This window comes from Hipposideros armiger, unplaced genomic scaffold (genome assembly GCF_001890085.2).
Source record: "Hipposideros armiger isolate ML-2016 unplaced genomic scaffold, ASM189008v1 scaffold_549, whole genome shotgun sequence".
Lineage (NCBI taxonomy): Eukaryota > Metazoa > Chordata > Mammalia > Chiroptera > Hipposideridae > Hipposideros > Hipposideros armiger.
Window position 1 is genome coordinate 336,052 of NW_017731899.1, and position 18,530 is coordinate 354,581.

An 18,530-nucleotide genomic window follows, 5' to 3' on the forward strand; every position below is an offset into this window, starting at 1 on the left:
TTAAGAATGACCTTGATTGGGGGAGTCAATGATAGTTTTGCACAGTTAAACTGTGTTAAGAGAAACTATTTTTTCCCCCACTTTAAGTGGTGGCTTGATATATGTACCGCTCCTGATGTAATAGAAGCCTTCATCTCTGCACTGGACTATTTCATAAACAGGTATCATATCTCAGGAAGACATTGATTTATAGAGGAAGAAGAAACAGTGGGCCTCGGCTGGGATGTTTAGTATAAACTTGAGGACTCGGCTTCTCCAGGTGGATGGTGCATGCTATGTACCGGGCCCTGAGGCGGGAGTGAGGGGTTAGAATCAGAGATGAATAAGAATGGGGAAGCTTTCATAATTGAAAAGTTTATCATGTGCTTTGTCTCTGCAGATGACAAAATATTTTCCAGACAGCCCTTGTGTTGTGCAAATGTTCTGCGTGTGGAAACCTCCAGCGGGGTTTCCAGTCTTCATCTCATAGGAAGGTTGACTCAAGGAGCCCGGGGCATGGGGATTTGATCGCCGTGTGAGTTTTGGCTTTGACGCTTGGCCGCTCTCTCATACAACCACAGAAATGTGCGGTGGACATCATGTGCTGATGTCCTGGGGATGGCTTGGACAGCTGAATCCTGTGGTTGATTGAGAGCATTGTGTTTTTCCAGGAGTGACTGATTCCCAGAAAAGTAGAGCCCTGATTTACTGAATAGAGTGGGGTCTTTAAAGAAATGCTTAAGTTTTTATTTTGAATAATTATAAACTCACAGGAAATTGCAAAAATAGTATAGTGAGGTCTTGTGTACCCTTCATCCTGCTTCTCCCAGTGACAATGTCTTCGAGGACTGTAGTGCAAGATTTCTCAACCTTGGCAGTGTTGACATTTTGGGTCGATTGTGTGTGTGTGTGTGTGTGTTGTGGATTGTAGGATGTTTAGCAGCATGCTTGGCCTTGACCTATTAGATGCCAGTTGCACCCACCCCCTAGTTATGACAATGTCTCTAGACATTGCCAAATGTCCCCAGTGGATTGAGAATCACTGCTATATATAATACAATATTAAAACCAGGAAATTGACGTGGCTGCAATACTATTAACTGGATTATATACCTTATATTTCACCAGTTTTTACATGCACGCGTGCGTGTGTGTGTGTGTGTGTGTGTGTGTGTGTGTGTGTACAGTTCTTTGCAATTTTATTACATGTACAGATTCATGGAACCACCATCAGGATCCAGAACTGTGCAATCCTTTTCTGAGATGGAGTGAACTCAGTATCACACAATTTCTGAGATCCTCACTGTGAATATCAGCTAATTCCTGACTTTTAGAACTTGAAGGAAACGAAGCGGTCAATGTGCCAGTCAATCTTGTTCCTTGCAAGAGTCGGGTGCAGGGGGTGCTGGTCCTGCTCACACCTTCTGCTGGTGGACTCGCCCCACCTCCCATGATGGCCCATTCATTGGATGGACTGTACTGGTGACTAGAAAGTTGTTCTAGCCAAGGATGTAGGGACCTGACTGCCTGCTTCTCTCCAATTCCGTGTGGTCAGCTGTTTCTAGCTGACTCCCGTAGTTTCTAGATGCCTGCAGTTGGACTGCAGAGAGTGAGCATCACGTCCCCAGTTTTCATTACCCCAGGATGAACAGTAGATAAGGGACCACATTTGGGGCATGCCAGTGGGTTTGGGTTGCACTTATTTTGCATGTCATCTCCAAGTTGATGACCTTGGTTTGCGGCCATACTCTTTTTAGAGAATAAAATGGAACAGAGAACTAAACCATAGTTATATAACTCACTTACCTTTTCTGTCCCAAGTGGCAGTAAGAAATAAACAAGTTAATAAGCAAGACACTAAATAGGTGATTTGAAGAATTTTTTTACAACCTCCCCCCCCCACCCCCCCACCTTGTGCCTTGGGTTAGAAGTAAGCTACGTTATGTAGACTTTACCTTTTGGGTTCCTACTCGTTTGCTTGTCGCTTTCTTCAAGGAACAGGGAGAACACGCCACTGTTTGAATGTGCTCACGCCCACATTGCATCCATAGTCCTGGTCCATAGCTCCCAGCCATGGAATTTGCAGAGTGGGCAGCGAGCCACGTTTGTTTGTATGTCTGTGCCCAGAATCTGCAAGTTTGCATTTTGTACTGTGTTGTGCCCCAGCCACGGGGGAAGAGATGGGGGAAGAGGGGGCAATAGCTAAAGAGTTGTTATTTGAGCATATGGGATTATAAACAAAGCCCTTTCTGTGTGTACGCTGGAAGCCGGTTGCTGGAAAGAAGACTTGTAAGCCTTGCTCATCTCTCTCAGGGTGTCTTTCTGTGTTGGGCCTTCGGATGGAAACGTCTTCTCTTGGGCACAGCTGGAGGGTGAGGGTTAGGAGAATGTGTTTGCAAATATTTTAGTATGTATTTTAAAAGTGATCTAATGCTTTCATCACACCTAACCAAGTAACAGGAAATCTTTATATCATGACATTTTATGCTCACTTGAAGAGTTCAATCCAAAGTGTTTTGTCCAGATAAGCTCCCAACAAAATTCTGAGGGAAAGGACGTTTTATAAAAAAGGTCATTTCATGTACATAGCAAGCAGCTTTCTATGATACACCTCTCTTTCCAAAATGCTTTCCAAAGTCAACTGTTCATGCTGGCAGGTCACCCCTGCCTGTGCCCATGGTTCCAGAAACCGGGGTTGGTGCATGGATCATAAAGGGGAGACGCTCCATGTTTGGGAAGCTGGCTTGGATGCTATGGTTCTTAGAAATAACCACCGTGTTTCCCGTGTGCCCCAAGCAACCACGGCTGCCAGAACTCATGGTGGAGGATGCCTCCAGTGCCCAGACAATGGCAGCCTGTGCCCTGGAGCCTGGATTTTTGAGGTGCAGTCTGCTGGCTGTCCCCGAGTGGCCAGGGAGCCTGGGCTATCAGGCTTGGTGTCTCCAGCAATGGCTCTGCCCTCTGTGGCCTTCTCGGGTCCCTGCCACCATAGATGCCCCTCTGGGATCGTGAAGCTCGTGATTTGGGATGTCGTTGGATGGCCGCGGGAAGGGCTAACATCCATAACTGGCTGGCATCCTGTCAGCTACTCATCCGGGCCCCACAGGATGGTTAGAGTGGCAGAAGACACCTCTTCGAATGTGGATTTAAGACTTTAATGTCACGGATTTTTATGGGATCCTCAAGATGTGAAGGTGTTTGCCAAAGTTTGTTCAGTATTCAAAGAGAGCTGGAATAAAAATCTGGCTCTGCCACCTACGGGCACGTGTGACTTCTCCAAGCCTAGGACTCTTCACTGTCACATGGGAACATTAATAAACCACACTTCCCGAGGTGGTGTGAGGTTAGACGGATCAACGTGCAGACTCCCAGCCTGTGGAGGGACAGTTCAGAGGCACTTTCTATCCAGTTCCCCAGAGTCCCCAGCCAAGTTGAGGCCCAGAGGGTCCTGCTCAGCATCGCAGCCTGGGCAGCTGGCATGTCCTCCTCTGCGTCTCTCTCCTATCACTTCTTCACTTGTGCTTCGTGAAATCACCTCATAGATACACTTCTACACCGAGGTCTTGTCTCAGGCTGTTTCCAGGCTGAACCCAAACTGCGACAGGCAAGTACCAATGGTGCCCTGCACGGTGCCTGGCACATCCCCACTTGCTGCTGTTACGTGGTAGCTCTTTCTTTAAAGAGCTTCTTATTTGGTTACCAGTCAGGAAGGTAGCTGGGTGTGGCTGTCCCTCAGGCCTCAGGGACCCTGATGGAAACCAAGCCTACTGCACAAAAGCTGCCCCAGAGGAGGGCAGAAGCTGACCGGGAAGACACAGCTGAGACGAGGAGAGGAGGGCTTTTGATTGATGGATGGGTTGGTTGATTGTGGTCTACAGCTAGTGGAACGTACTTAGAAAATCGCACTGGTGCCTCCATCTCCACCCCAGACCGTCCAGGTCACCAAGTAGGGGAAGCAAGCTCCTCATTCAGCCGCCCTGCCTGCCTTGCAGGATTCACCTGATCCCTGGGAAACCTGTTTCCACAGGGAGCGTGACTGTCTGAGAGCTAGATAAAGGCCCCGGCTGTTGCCTCCCCACATGATGGCCCTTGTGCTAACAGCCCCCGGAGGATGAGTATATAGCCACCCGTAGTTTAGGATCTTCACGCTCACCTGCAGAGTCCTCCTGGCTATCATGTGTGAGGTTGTCTGCAGATGTGCATGGCTTGCAATGTTTTAGAAAGCTGTCATTATTGTTTGTCCCTATGCCACCAGGGTGCATTTCTGGGGTGCTCCTGAGAACCCGCTGTGCCTGTTGGGGAGGCCTCCCCCCTCATGTGGGTTTCTTAACAAGAGGCAGGCGAGGGGCTGAGGACTCCCGGGCTCAGCCCTTCCCAAGACGGAGTGCAAATGCTGTTGAGCTGGAATTTCCTGGGGAAAAGGCAAATATGCAGCAAAGAATTTTTCAGTTTCTGGGGTTTGCTACTGTAAGCTCCTTGTATAAAGAGGGGAAAAAATAGTTTCCTATCAACCAAGAAGCACTCTATTTATCACCACAGACCAGAATAGAACATGGGGCCCGCATTGGCAATTCAGTTTTGCTACTTTTAAGGAATTTAGTTTTGTCACGCAGCCCAGATGGAGATGTTGATTTGATTCTGGCTCCTCCTCTGTACGCTAGTTCCACTTTACTCTCTCCTTTTATCTGGACAGACCATATGTTGCCTTTCTTGCTATAAGAGAGGAGGGGGCTGGGAAGGGCCTAGACTCTGCCGCCTCCTGGCTGTCAGTGACCCTGGGCATGTCTGTTCCCCCCTCCGAGCCTCAGTGTCGCCACCTGTAAAATAATGTTCATAGTAAGCTTCCTACCCTCAGTGGGACCTTGCCAAGATCAAATGTTACAGTCTACATGAAAATGCCTTGTAAATTGTGAACCACACTCCACATGTTGGCTGCTATTCTCCCAGCAACTGGAATGGTGCTTTGTGATATGCCGGAGCGCGATAGTAACATCAATCATGAAAAGATGAAAGCTGTCCTTTTTCCAGTGGTTACTGCAATCAGGCATTGCCCTAAGCACTTGACATGTATTATATATTGTTCGTTTCTTCCCCACAACTGCCATCGAGTCAGGTACCATGCCTTCTCGTTTTACTGATGAGGAACAGGGCATCGAGAGGTGACATGGGCCGCCAAGGACACGCCGTGGTCAGTGCGATGAGTGCCAGGAACCAGGTCCTCAGGCCAGCGTGTCACCTGGAGCTGCGTCTTCCCGCGAGAAGGTGGCTGGGCCCTGCCTGTTGTCTCTGCCCCCTTACCATTCCCCTCAGAGCTTCTGTCCCCCACATGTTGGTCCCCCTGGGGAATCAACCTCAGGGGTAGTGCACATGTGCCCCACATCTGGGTCCTTATTGGATTCCCAGAACTGAGCAGGGATGTGTTTGTCATGAGCGCGGATCCGGCGTGTGGGAGGTGAGGCTGAGCGTGTTGTGGGGTCAGGCTCTTTGACTCTCACTCCTGTGCCATTGATGGAGGCTACAGAGAGGTCTCCCTGGGAGAGAGAAGGCTCGCAACGAGTGGCCAAGTGGCCAGCTTCCGGGAGGGTTGTGATGGAACCTTTCTTTCCCAGAACTTTGGCTTTTTCCTCACATACTTTGTAAAACTTTCTTTTCCCCTTAAAATCTTATCTTTCTCCCAAATCAGACTCCACATTCGCAGAAATTATGGCACTCATTTTGCCAATCAAGGGTTTTACAGACCCCCCAGTCAGGCTCTTTCAGAAGAGGCCACCTTTGGAGGTCACAGGCCATGGCGTTCCTCCCCACAGAAATGGCACAAATGCCCAGGGGACATCAGGTTGATGTCAGATGCACCCAGGTCAGCAGCCTCCCTCCTCTGGCCTTTCTGGCTGTTTTGGTTTATTGACTTCCTCGACCCGAGCGGGATACTTAGTTTTGTGAGCTTCCAGCTTATATGAAAAACGAAGGACACCCCCAGTGGCACCACCCAAGACTGTGACAGAGAGAGGACTGCCCTTGGCTGGCCCAATGTGCATTTCGTATTTTTTTTGAAGATTTAAACTTTTCTTGATAAGTATCTTTTTTTTTTTCCCTTTTGGTGACTGTAGAACAATCCAATGACTTCATTAGTTGGCACAATCTACTCGATGCTTTTGGTATTGCAGCTTGCTCTATCAAGGCCACACCAAGTATCTTTCTCCAAAGACCTGCCCCTCGTCTTGTTTTTGTCTGTCATTGAGTGACTCACTAGTTCATTCATTCATTCATTGATTCATCACCACATCTTCTATACCATATTCTAGAAATCGAACAGTGAGAAAAAGCAGACATAGTTCCTGCCCCCACGAACAGACAGCACAGGTTGCACAGCACAGGTGTGCGGAGCTGTGGTGGCGCTGCTGGTGCCTGAGCCACAGGCACGCCCATCCCTCGGCTGCGGGGGCCTTGCTGTGATTTCTCATCGCTGCTCCCTTCTCTGGAGCATTGCCCTTGTAAGGCTGTAGCTCCCACGCTCCAGCTGGTCAGTCTGTAGCCAGAGGCTAACCAGCACTAGCAAAGGGAGCCCCTTGTCTCCAAGTGGGGGTTGCGGGCTGGGGGGCACCCTGTGCAGCTCCTGCTCCAGACCTCCCCATGGGATCCGACTGTCGGACTCTTGCTGAGAAAGTGGCCTTGCTTTCCTGCTCCTTCCCCCCACTTTCTCCTTAGAGCCCTCCCTCAATACATCCCATGTACCCAAACCCCTGCGTCAGGCTCTGCTTAGAGGCAACTCGACCTAAGACAGGGGCCCGTAGAGCCCATCAAAGGAGGCACTGATTTAGGTGGGGAGTTCAGGAAATCCAGCTCCAGGAGGGGATACAGAGCTATGGTGTGCAGGATCAGCAAGGGTTCATTAGACGGAGATGAATGGAAGGGCGCTGCAGGAGGGAGAACCAGCGCACGGCAAGTTCTCGTGGGGAGGAACCATGGACTGAAGGCTGAAAGGAGGCTGGTGTTTCTGGAGCAGAGAGAGAGGGAGCACGAAGTGGGAGGAAGGTAGAGGGCCCCCGGGGCCTGAGAAGGCAGGTGTCCTGGCCCTGATAAGGAGTCTCATCACCAGCACCCCCAGGGCCTTGCAGAATGTTAGTTGGAGAAGCCCCGCATGGTGGGGAATGCTAGCTCTGGGGTCTGAAGTCTGGAGTTCTAGCTCTTTTTATCAGTTAGATGTGGTGTCACTCTCAGGGCCCAGTGAGGGCCAAAGGTACAACCACAGGGCGTTTTGCACTCTTAGAACAGTAAAGATCTGCACGTGTGCATTGTTTTATTAGGAGGGTTTATTTCCCTGAGTGTTCATAAGAGTACGCATCCTCTCTGTTAAGCAGGAGCACCTCAGAATCCAGGGTACCTCACTGGCGACAGGGGAGGCAGAGGTGGAGACGGCTGGTCTGCAGAAGGTGGTTGAGTTCTCACCACCCTGGGATAACTGTGTCGTATGTCGGAGTAAAGGCATGTCTCTCTCTCTTTCTTTTTAGGTAAAAATAGCAACAGAAAAGGCGTGAGAGCCAAGAGCTTTGAGAAGGCTGCCAGCGATGATCACAGCGTCCCCATGGCCCATGGTGATGTCAGAGAGGGTGAGTGAGGCCCTGCGGAGAGCCGCCGCCCAACCCCAGTACCATCACTGGTCCAGCGAGAGCGTTGGCCCCTGGAGCAGCTGCCACCACAGAGTCCTGTGTGTGGCTGCCCGGCGTGGGGCTGCCCGGGGCCTGCTGCCTCTTCTGAGCCATCCGTGTGGGGGTGAAAACCTTCATAGCTGCTCTCTCTTCTGCAGTGCACGGTAACTCAGCCAGATTGTCCCACCGTTTCTGAATTTTCCGGAGCTCCTGGTTACCTTCCCTGCCCCTCCCCCTTCCTCCTTTCTAGGGGGCCTCATAGCTGCCCCCAGCCTCGGCTGTGCAATTCTTATCTCCCAACCAGACCCAGGGGCCCCCGGGGTCAGAGAGTAAGTTTTCAAACACTTACAAAGCTTAATGATCCTAGTCTTGGCCTCTTACTGCCATGTAAAAATATTGGTCCTTTAATTACTTACCTTAGGATGACTGAAGCCATTAGTCCTAGACTCATAGGCAAACTCTGATCCATTAGTGATAGTTATTATTATTATTGACTAATTACCATTATTAGCATTTATCTCTGTTACTCTAAACTATAGTATCTAGGATCACACTTCCGCTAATATTAGTAATAGTAACCATTTATTAAGCACTTGAGCTCTCAGTAGTTGCGAGACAATGGGCCTCACATTTTGACATCTTCCAACGCCCCTGTGAGTATTGTGGATATTATTATTATTATTAGCACATTATTCATATTTTACAGATAAGGAAAATGAGATTTGGTGATATGAGTCATTTGCCTATGGATATGCAGCTTGTAAGTGGCAAAACAGGGATCTGTACCCAATATTTTCTGATTCTAGACTTTCTGCTCAGCAGTACAGCTGCTTAAAATAAAAATGGCATTTCTCAAATGTGCATTTACAGAGGCAGGACCTGTTTCAGTGGCCATGCGAGCCCATATACCGTGTAACAGAGTTGATTGTCACCAAGGGAGTCGCGTGTTCCCTTAGGCACAAGGGAATGATTTGGGGCTGTGTTTCTAACTAAGGACTCGCCGTCAAAGAGATCCTAGCTATGACTAATAGTGAATTGTAAAATACAAACAGGAGTTCAAGCAAAAACGAACCTCTGCAATCACTTAACAAAAGAGAATGGCATTTCATCTTCATGTGGGCAGGTGTGTACTCTGCCATGGCCATCGAGAGGACCTAGCACATCAGAAGGGCGTGCTGAGGACACCCGAGATGCTGGGGCTGTGTTTCTGCATCTCTGTGTTTCTAAATGGGTGGTCATATGACTCCCTCCCTTGGGTGGGCCTCGCATGACTTTTTGTCCCCTACTCCCAGCAGGCTGATAATAAACCAACTGTTCCCTCAGGCTGACAAATGCCACGGGGCTAACGCAGCGTCCAGTGCTGGCCCCCCTCTCTGGGCTCTTGCTGCCATCAGATCTGGGCCTGGAAGTTCTTCACTGTCTTCTTAATCCTTAAGTACTTTAAAACACATTTAAAAAAATATTTTGTCGGGCCGGCCGAGTGGTGCGATGGTTAAGAACTCGCTTGGGATGCCAGAGGGCCCCGGTTCGGATCCCACATATGAGGGCCAGTGACACTGCCCTCTACAGCTAAGATGCTGAACAACAGCTCAACCTGGAGCTGGGCTGCTGTGAGTCGCCGGCGACGGCGTGGGCTGCAGTCCCTGTGGCAGTGGGTTACCATGGGCTACCGTGTGTAGCCAGCAGCCAGCGTGAGCGGCCAGCAGCCGCAGTGAGCGGCCGTCCAGAAACCGGCGACTGATCTGCCTTACCCGGGAAGAGCGCAATGATGGTGCCAACTTGGGCCAGTGAAGCAACATCCTCCACAACTAGACTGAAGAACAAAACAACAGCAACTTGTCTGTCCCCCTTCCCCCAATTCCCCAGCACTGTTCCCATCCCCCCAATTCACCAATAAAAATCTTTAAAAAAAATATATATTTTGTCTAGGTTTTTTTTTAGTGGCTTCAGCAGAAGTGTTACCTTAGTTCCTTATTACCAGAATCAGGAGTTATTGAAATTTTGGGAGGTATTTTCAGAAAGATTTTTCAATGCCCATTTCACTATACATATGCATGCACCTGTGCACGCACACACACATGTGCACACGTATACACTTATGTCTGAACTTGCCTCCTGGTCTGCCACAGGTACACACCCCCTCTCCCACACTGGCCTACTTAAAATTGTTTCACTGACCTTGACCTAAGAGCTCTTCCTAAACGGGTTGGGATCACTGGCCTCAAAAACAACCATTGTCTGTCTGATTCCTTGAATGCTCTTTGGCCTGTGAAACTTCTGTACATTGCTTTTCTGTTAAACCAGAATTGAGGAATTGAGGACAACCCTGGTTGGAAGAGAAGCTGTGGAGGTCCCTGATATGCAAATATGGAAGGAAGAGAGATGATGGTGGCCATGGAGGTGTTCACGGAGGCAGGTGGCACAGCAGTTAGGAACACAGGCCTGGGTCAGGCGGGGGTGCCTGTGGGTGGTGCTGGGCAGCACGGGGCCTCAGATGTACAGCTGAGTACTCTCTAGAGCCTGTGTTCATCCTCCTCTCAGCACCTCCTCGGTTGAACTAGGGGGCCTTGCTGGAGATGTGGTAGAATTAAAGGGTTAGGGTGGAACAGATGTCACCTACATCGTGTCCAAGGTAGCAGATGGAACAGTTGTCAACTACACCTGTGCAAAGTGGCAGATGGAGCCAATGTTACTTACTTTGTTTTCAAGGTGGTGGGTGGTGCAGTTATTAACCACATTGAGCTATGTGAGTAGATGACATCAGAGAGCTTGTGTCAGATGAGGACTTCACCCCTGGAGAACTTTTGCTTTGAGGAAGAGGCTATGTCCAGACTAAGGAGCAGTGTCAGCTGTGGCAAGTATCCAAAATACATCTTGGATATTGTTCTGTAATAGTATATGCAGGTGGTTGGACTATTGGTCTAGGTCTTCATCTCTCTCTATGTTCATATCCTTTGCCATGTAACGTCAGTTCCCTTCACAAAATGTGAAAGTCCCTTGACTTTGGACTGGTCCATGTGCCTTATTGTGGCTAATAGAATATTAGAGGTCCTAAGAGGCTTTGCTTGTTTCCACTCGCTTCTTGTACCTCTGCCATGTCCATGAGAAAAATGTGTGCACCTAGGCCACTGGTCCAAGGATGCTGAGAGATGAGTGGAGCCAAAACAGCCCCTGCAGCCTGGAGCCACCAGGTGAGCCCAGCTGATCTGCAGACACCTAAGAAATGCATGCCGATTGTGTGCCACCTTTGTGGTTTGTGGTTGCTTGTTACATAGCAGTAGCTGACTAATACAGCGAAGACAAAGAAGATCCTCATTTTTTAAAAGGTTGCATAGCATTCTATTAAAGAGATGTCCTAGAATTTATTTAACCCCCTCATGATGGAAATTTAGGTGGTTCCCAATAGTTTGCTACTATAAGGTCTTACCATGGAATTACCATATGCCCGTGTCCTTGGTAGCACAATAACTCCCTATTTGGCATTCAGAGCCCACCATGATTTGACTCATTTCTGCCTCTGCCTCCCTTTCTTTCCAGCCAGATGGGGGCTTGTTTCTCACACATGTCCTGTGCTGAAAACATGGCTTATGTGTTTCCTCTGTAGGGACCTGGACAGGCATCAAAGTTGCTCATCGAGAGAACAGCTTTGGGTCAGGCTGTACCCTGTGAGACTCTGGGCAAATTACTAACTACTCTATGACTCAGTTTCCTTCTCTGTAAAGTGGGGATAATATTCCTTTACAGAGTTATTGTGAAGCTTAAATGATTTGTAGCACACACAGTAAGCCCTCAGCAAGCACTGGCTATGATTTTTATTTGCTATCTTGGAATTTTTCTGTGCCTCAGTTACAGGAGTTGGCAGACATTTTTAAAGGATCAGATAATAAGTATATGCTTTACTGGCCAAGAAGCAAAATTGAGGATATTATTATGTAGGTACTTAAATAACCATTTAAATTGTAACTATTAAAAAATACAGAAAACATTTTTAAACTGTGGACCATACAAATGCAGGTGGTGGGCTGGATTTGGCCCTTACACGATCTGTGGCTTGCCAAGCCCTGCCTTAGAACTTCATGGTTCTGCACATGCTGCCTCCAGGAAGCCTGCCCTGACCACCTGTCTCCCGCTTTCCTTACTTATGGTCTGCATCCCTCCCTCTCTCCCATCATAATGATGCTTACACCTGGCTCTTCTGTTCTGGGAGGCGATGGATGCTGAAGAGCAGGGCCCCCGTCTGACCCGTCAGGATGTCCCCAGTGTTGGCAGCAGCACTTGACACAATGGTAAACTTGTTTATTGAGCACCTGCGCTGTGCCAGAGCTAGTGTTCTGGGGCACAAAACAGGTGTCCTCTGTATGTTCAAGTGGATTCTCCATGACTAGACCTCAGGTCTAGCCCTCCACAGGGAGCGCTCTTTGATCTGTAGGAAGGAAGCACGAATACCAGCCATCGTGGAAGTAGGATGATTTTCTGAAAGCCATACATGCTGGTGACTAGGAATGCCCTTGGTTCTTCCCCCTCGTGCCTGGGCTGGGTGAGATTTGAGGGCTGAGGGCTCAACCAGGTACCATGCTTGGGGATTGCTCTATGTGTGTGTGTGTGTGTGTGAAACTTGAGGGTTTTCATTGGATCTCACATGGTTTGGTTTTCATCCAAGCCCTTGTTGTGAGTATCTCCCCATTGTTGCATGGCTAGATGGTTCTCGGGCTCAGCTCTGCTCTTCTCGCAGACATCTGGCACAGCTGTTGAGGGCCGTGGTGCAAATCCCAGACTCTCGATTCTGGGGGAGGAGTGGCTGACATGCTCTTGGTTGCCCTGACAGATGCTATGATAAATGGCCACATCTGTATTTCAGGCTTCTTTGGAAATGAGTGGAGGCACAAGGGGCAGATTGGGGCAGGGTCACAGCCTCTTGGACAAACCCTTTCAGGAAACCTGAGAAACGTGGACACAGGAAAACCAAGGGCTTCCGCCCCCCTTGCTGTTTTCTCCACTTTTGACTCCATCTCAAACATGCCCCAAAGGTTTTTTCCGTCTCTAAAATGAAGTGTGTGCCTTATAAGGCTTTTCTAGCTTTCCTTTACAATCTGGAGAGGTTTGTTTTGTTCCACCAAAAGTTTTGTGGCAGGGTCTTCACTGGCTTGGATTACGGGGTCCCGGGTGCGCCATTGCCCACAATAAGCTGTAAGCTGAGTGTTTATGAAAACCACGTGACAGTGTGGCCAGCCTGGGCCACAAGGCCTCAGCAGCCTTGGGCTGAAGGCACCGCCACAGTGGACTTGCTGGCCTAGAAATACCTCCTAGACCCTTCAGGGGACAGAGTTCTGAGATGCTTGGTAGTACCCATAGGTGTCACTAAAGGCTACCACCATTTCTGTCACCCAGTTGTCCCCAAGGATAATTCTGGGTGACCGAAGTCACACTGTTGCATTTGCCGAGGGTGACTTATAGTGCAGCAGCTCCAGTCCTCATGACAAGGCCAGCACCTGTGCCCCTTTTGCTCTTGGGGTTTTGTTCTCCTGACACTCTGTTCTTTCCACCTTTCAACGCTGCTGTGGTGAGACCCTCTTTATTCTACGTTGCTGGTTCTGGGACGCATTTCACAGAAAACCCAGTTCACCATATCATACCCTAAAACTTAAAAAAAATAGAAATTTAACCCACTGGAAGTGGAAGTTGCCCTAAAATAGATTTGCTTCCTGGCTTATAAATATTTTGACTATAAAAGTAATGAATGCACCTTGTAGAAAATTTGAAAGATAGAGAAAAATACAAAGAAGAAAATAAAGCGAATCCACAGTCTTATCCGCCTTGGATAACCACAGTCAACATTTTGGAATCTGTTTCTCCAATTTTTTTTCTCCGTGTGTGTGTGTGTGTGTGTGTGTGTGTGTGTGTGTGTACAAGAACAATTTTACAGGTATGCTTGTAGATCACACACACACACTTTTTGCAAATTGAGCCAGTCCTGTTTTATAACCTTCTATTCTCACTTAACATGCTGTTGTTATTTTCCTATGTCATCAACTGTTCTTTCACAAAACTGTAAAATTGCTTTCCACTTTGTGGTGGAGTCATAACTACCATCCCATTTTTTTAACATTTGCGTTGTTCCCAGGTCTTCCCTGGTGGTGAGCAGGTCTGTGCTGCATCCTTGTTGCCGCGTCCCCCACCTGCTCCTTAAGTTCATGTTTCCTAGAGGAGGAAGTGCACAAAGGGTGTTCACTGTTCTCTACAAAGTTTCTACCAACTTGCACTTTTACCAGCTTTTACATATAGTCTTGCACCCGTTTTCTACAAGGGAATGTGTTGATTTATAAGCACTCTTTCTATATGAAGGACAAGGGACCTCTGCTTATACATTAATGTATAGTGTAGTTAAGAACCCTGGAGCCAAACTGAGTTGAGTTCAAAGCTCAGTCCATCGCTTACTAGCTGTGTGACCTTGCTCATGTAATTTAGCCTCTTTGTGCCTCAATTTTCTCAAATATAAAATAGAGATAATAATTGGACATATTCATAGAATTGGGATAAGTATTAAATAAGATATCTTGAACAAGGCACACACTACAGTGGCTGACACATAGTAAATGCACAGTAAGGGTCAGCTATTACTTTATTAAGGTCCCGTTGAATAAGCTTCATAACAGTTGTTCATTCGAGTGCTTTTTACTAAGTTATGTAGTTCAGGTGTCACATGGACGTGGAAAAATTCATGAAGATCATAAGGTAGTGATTGAGGTTTGAGAAGTGCTATTCTGAACCAGTGATTCTTTTTTTTTTTTTGGCTTTATAAGCAATACATAAAGAACAAACTATTGATTTTCTATGATGATGTAGATATAGTGATTATCAGTTATATTGGGTTGTGATACAAGTTAATTTATTGGGAAACGTTGGTTGGGCTTTGGGAATTCAATGATGAAAACTCGTAGTTGCTGCCCTGTGACATTAACAGTGTGGTTTGCCCTTTCTGGGGGGCTGGAGCGGGAAGGATGAGAGGGATGGGTGTGGGAGGAGGGAGTCTTGGGAGGCTTTCAAATGAGGCAGGCACCGATCAGTGGTCAGAGCCCCTGAGACCTCAGCCGACTCCAGGTGTGAAAGGCTTCAGCCAGCGTCCACTGATGCCCAGTTCCCTGAGCGTTTCCTCTGTCTGATCTGCTGGGACTTGGGCAAGAATATCTCTGAGCTCATGCCAGCTTACAGGTGAGAGCCGCCAGCCAGGTTGTGAGGGTCTCAGAAGATTTCTCCTGGGAGCTTTAGACCAGGGCATGGGCCCCTCTGCATTCCTGTAGATCAGAGCCTCTGGGGAGGCGGGTATTGGTTTTTTAAGGCTCCCCTGGAGATTCTGATGTTGGGTAGGGTGAGAACTGCTGCCTGGAGGAATCCAGAGGTGACGTCTGAATGGTCTTCTGTGATGGGGGTGTTACAGAGCTGTCCAAGGGCGATTAGATAAGGCTGAGATTAGCTCCTTTCCCAAGACCCTGAGGGAGGTGCCCCTGTGGGGAGCCAGTGACTTCTAAAACAGGCAAAGAGCCACTGCAAACACATTCTCCAGCACACCAGGAAGCTGCCTCCACACTCATTGATCAATGGGAATGTCAAGTTCAGGAAGGTGAAGGAAAGAATGTCTTGAGTCAGAGCTATTCATTCGATTTATAGGCGACAAGGAAAGCTAAAGTTCAGAATGGCTGCGGGATTGTCCTTGGCAGTGCTCCTCTTGAGGTCTTGAAGAATTCCTTGCTCTGCTTCCAGCAGAGATCACAGCAGGCCAGACAGCCATGGCTCTGAGCTCTTCTCTGCCAACTGGTGACGCCTGTCCTAGCTCCACTTCCTTTCTTTGGTGGGACCCCAAACACCACCATGCAACTTGAATTTGTATTACACTCTTGAGTTTTCAAGTCCAACAGAGGTAGCGTAAAGATTGTGCCTGGGGTTTTATGTCACACTTGATTTTCAAATTTGAAGTTGGACACCTAGTAGCCATTTAACTCTGTTTAAGCCTCCTTGAGGCTTAGTTTGTTTGTGTAAGATGGAAATAATGATGCCCATCTCTCATGGTCATCATGAAGATTAAAGGACAAAATGTCTTCCGAGGGTCTGGCTCAGGGTAGCTGCTTACACACTGGCTCTGTTGCTCCCCAAATCACTACTGTTTTAAAATAATTTTTTATGACTTGACTATCATAACAGCTTCCTCCAGACAGATTTGGGGCATTGGGGGTGGGGTGTTAGGATCAAAGGTCCAGATATAGAATTCTAACTGATAACACTATATTCTGACTTCACCCTGTAACTCTGGGTCATAAAGACCTCCAGGATATTAAATGCAGTGGACACTGAGTTACTAAGAGCTGGTGTGTTCATATGGTGATTTATGCTGCTGAAGAGGAGGAGGAGGGCCAGAGTGCTAATACCACTTTGTAAAGTGGCTGCAATGCTGAGGATGTCAGCACGTGTCATATTTAATTAATTGTATGTGCACTCGGGTGTCGGAAGGAGGTGCGGAACCAGGCAGAGCATCCCGTCTGTCTTCACCCATCTCCTTGGGAATGGAGCCCAGTCCTGGGGAATGACGCCCGCTCAGCACAGGGTGTCCTTAGAGAGCCACGCTGCTTTTAAGAGCAAAAGAGAGTCATCTTGCACGCCTGTCACTTTTCATCCAGATTATGGCTCATCTCCAATCTAATATCTTCCTAAAGTGTTCTTTTCACACCTTTTTTTCATGTCCTCCTCACCCACACGCTTCTTAGGATTAGCTCTTCTCAGGGACAACAGAAAGGTGATTTGATGATAAAGGGATTTGTTTGTTTTTGTAGGAGGGGCAGGAGCTGTCCTGAGGGGCTTTTCCTGGCTGCTGCTGGAACCGGTTGGCCCCAGACCTGAGTCCTGGCTGGGCTTCTGCAGTGCAGCCTGGCTGGGGTCTCAGAGGAGGGGTGAGGGGCTGGGGCTGAGTCTCCCATTGAATTCAAGCACTCTCTAAACCTAGTAATTAGCTCCTCAGTTGACATTATAATCGTGCTTATAATGCAAACATATTATAGTCTGTCACTCTGGGGGTTCTGGCCTTGTTACTTTCAGATTGCCTGCCAATAACCAAATTAAACTTTGAAACCCTTGTTTCTTCTCCATTTTACATGAGCGTATTCCTCAGTTGAGTTTCTAAAGGATGGAAATAAATCCTCCATGTTGGAAGGTGACAGCTCCTTGGACTGGGGCAGGATGTTGCTGTGAGAATTTAAAACCAAAGGAATTCTAACTTCTTGTTCCAACTTTGCATTGCTTCTGGAGTTCTCTGGCTGGTAGAGTCCCTGGGCTTTTAGGGGAGGGTGTCACTGCAATGCTCAGCCCTTCCTGTACGTGTCTCTGTGTGTGCCTGTATGTCTCTGGCACATGATTCCAGCAGTTCTTCCCACAGTGTCTGTGGTGTGGGTGGGAGGGGGTAGATTTTCTAAGTCCTTGTATATCTGAAGATGCCCTGAATTACCTTGACTGATGACTGACAGTGGATTCTAGATTCCGATGTCCTTTCCTGTGGCCCTTGGATTCATGGGCTGCCAATGAGAAGTCTCGCGTTCGTTTGATGATCACTCTCTTGGGAATCTGCTGGCAGTCCCGGAAAAGCAGGGACTGTGGCTGGCATGGCGCCGTGGGCTCCTTTCTATCCTTGGCCTTCCTAGAATTCCGGTTTTGAGGATGTGGAGGTGTCCTCGAAGCGGGTTAATTCATTCTGTGGATTTGGATTGGCTGCTCATTGCCTTTGGAGCTATAATTTTTAGCAGCAGTCCCCTCATTGTGTCCAAAGTCCAGGGCACAGCTGAATGACTGAAGTGCTATCAATGTCACTGCGAGGACCAGGAGGCGGCCTTGAGTGTCGGCCTGAGGGACTGGGAACTGGTGGCCAGAGGCGGTCAGCCTGCTGCTTTCCTGTTCTGCTGTTCTGTCTTTGCCAGCATAGGGTGTGGCTGGCTGGAGGAGCAGCCCCTACCCCTTTGTAGGCCTCTGCACGACTGGGCACCTCAAATGGTTTGGGCTGCTGTGGGGGCACAGGCTGTCCTTTGCCCGTGTGGCGCTGAGGCCTCCAGACTGTTCTGTATGCTTAATTTTCCTGCCCCCCGCCGCTTCTTCCTGAGTACCTTTGCAGAGGTTTCTTACTACTTTGGGCGTTGAGTAGACCTGCCAAAAATCTTGAGGATGATGTTGCCAGGGTAGAAAGAAGTGGAGAAAAACGAATCAGGCTGAAATATACTGAAACTCCTCAGAGTTAAGTATTTAATACGAAGAACATTTTAGTACTCCGTGTTTGGAATTAATTTAGAATCTTTAAATCGAAGGGTATTTTTCCTGCCCATTATTTCCCTGTCCTCCAGTGTAGGAAAATCCTTCATTTTCCTAAATGTGGAGGCTCCTGTGTCAAACTTCCAGTGTCAGTCATCCAGATGGGCCTAGGAGCTTCTGTCCGGACAAGGCTGATTCTGACCTGGGAGATTTGCCTCATGTATCTTTGCATAAAGGGATGAGGGATAAACAAATGGTTTGTGCTTAAGCCACTTTATTTTTCAACTTCTTATTAATTATGAAATGTTTTCAAATGTGATTTAGGAAGGCGGGTGACTCCCAGATGGTCTAGGATGCTGTTTTTAGTGGGATACGGCATAGTGCCCTGCAGCAGGTAAGCACCCTGTGGTAGGTAGGCGCCCTGTGGTAGGTAGGTGCCCTGCGGTAGGTAGGCGCCCTGCAGTAGGTAGGTGCCCTGCGGTAGGTAGGCGCCCTGCAGTAGGTAGGTGCCCTGCGGTAGGTAGGCATCCTGCAATAGTTTGGCTCCCTGCCTTAGGTAGGGATGCAGGACATACTTGCTGAGCTAAATTGCATTGATGATTATGGGAAAGGAGTGAATGTCAA

The 18,530-nt window shown here is 48.3% G+C and overlaps 1 protein-coding gene across 1 annotated transcript in view; it reads left to right on the top strand.

The window, feature by feature from the left end:
• Positions 1-18,530, top strand: part of CPXM2 (carboxypeptidase X, M14 family member 2) — a 116,351-nt gene that overhangs the window by 8,228 nt on the left and 89,593 nt on the right. Inside the window, exon 2 of the mRNA XM_019669180.1 lies at positions 7,488-7,586. Within this exon, the coding sequence (XP_019524725.1) occupies positions 7,545-7,586 (42 nt within the window). The 5' untranslated portion in view covers positions 7,488-7,544. The remainder of the gene's footprint in view (positions 1-7,487; positions 7,587-18,530) is intronic.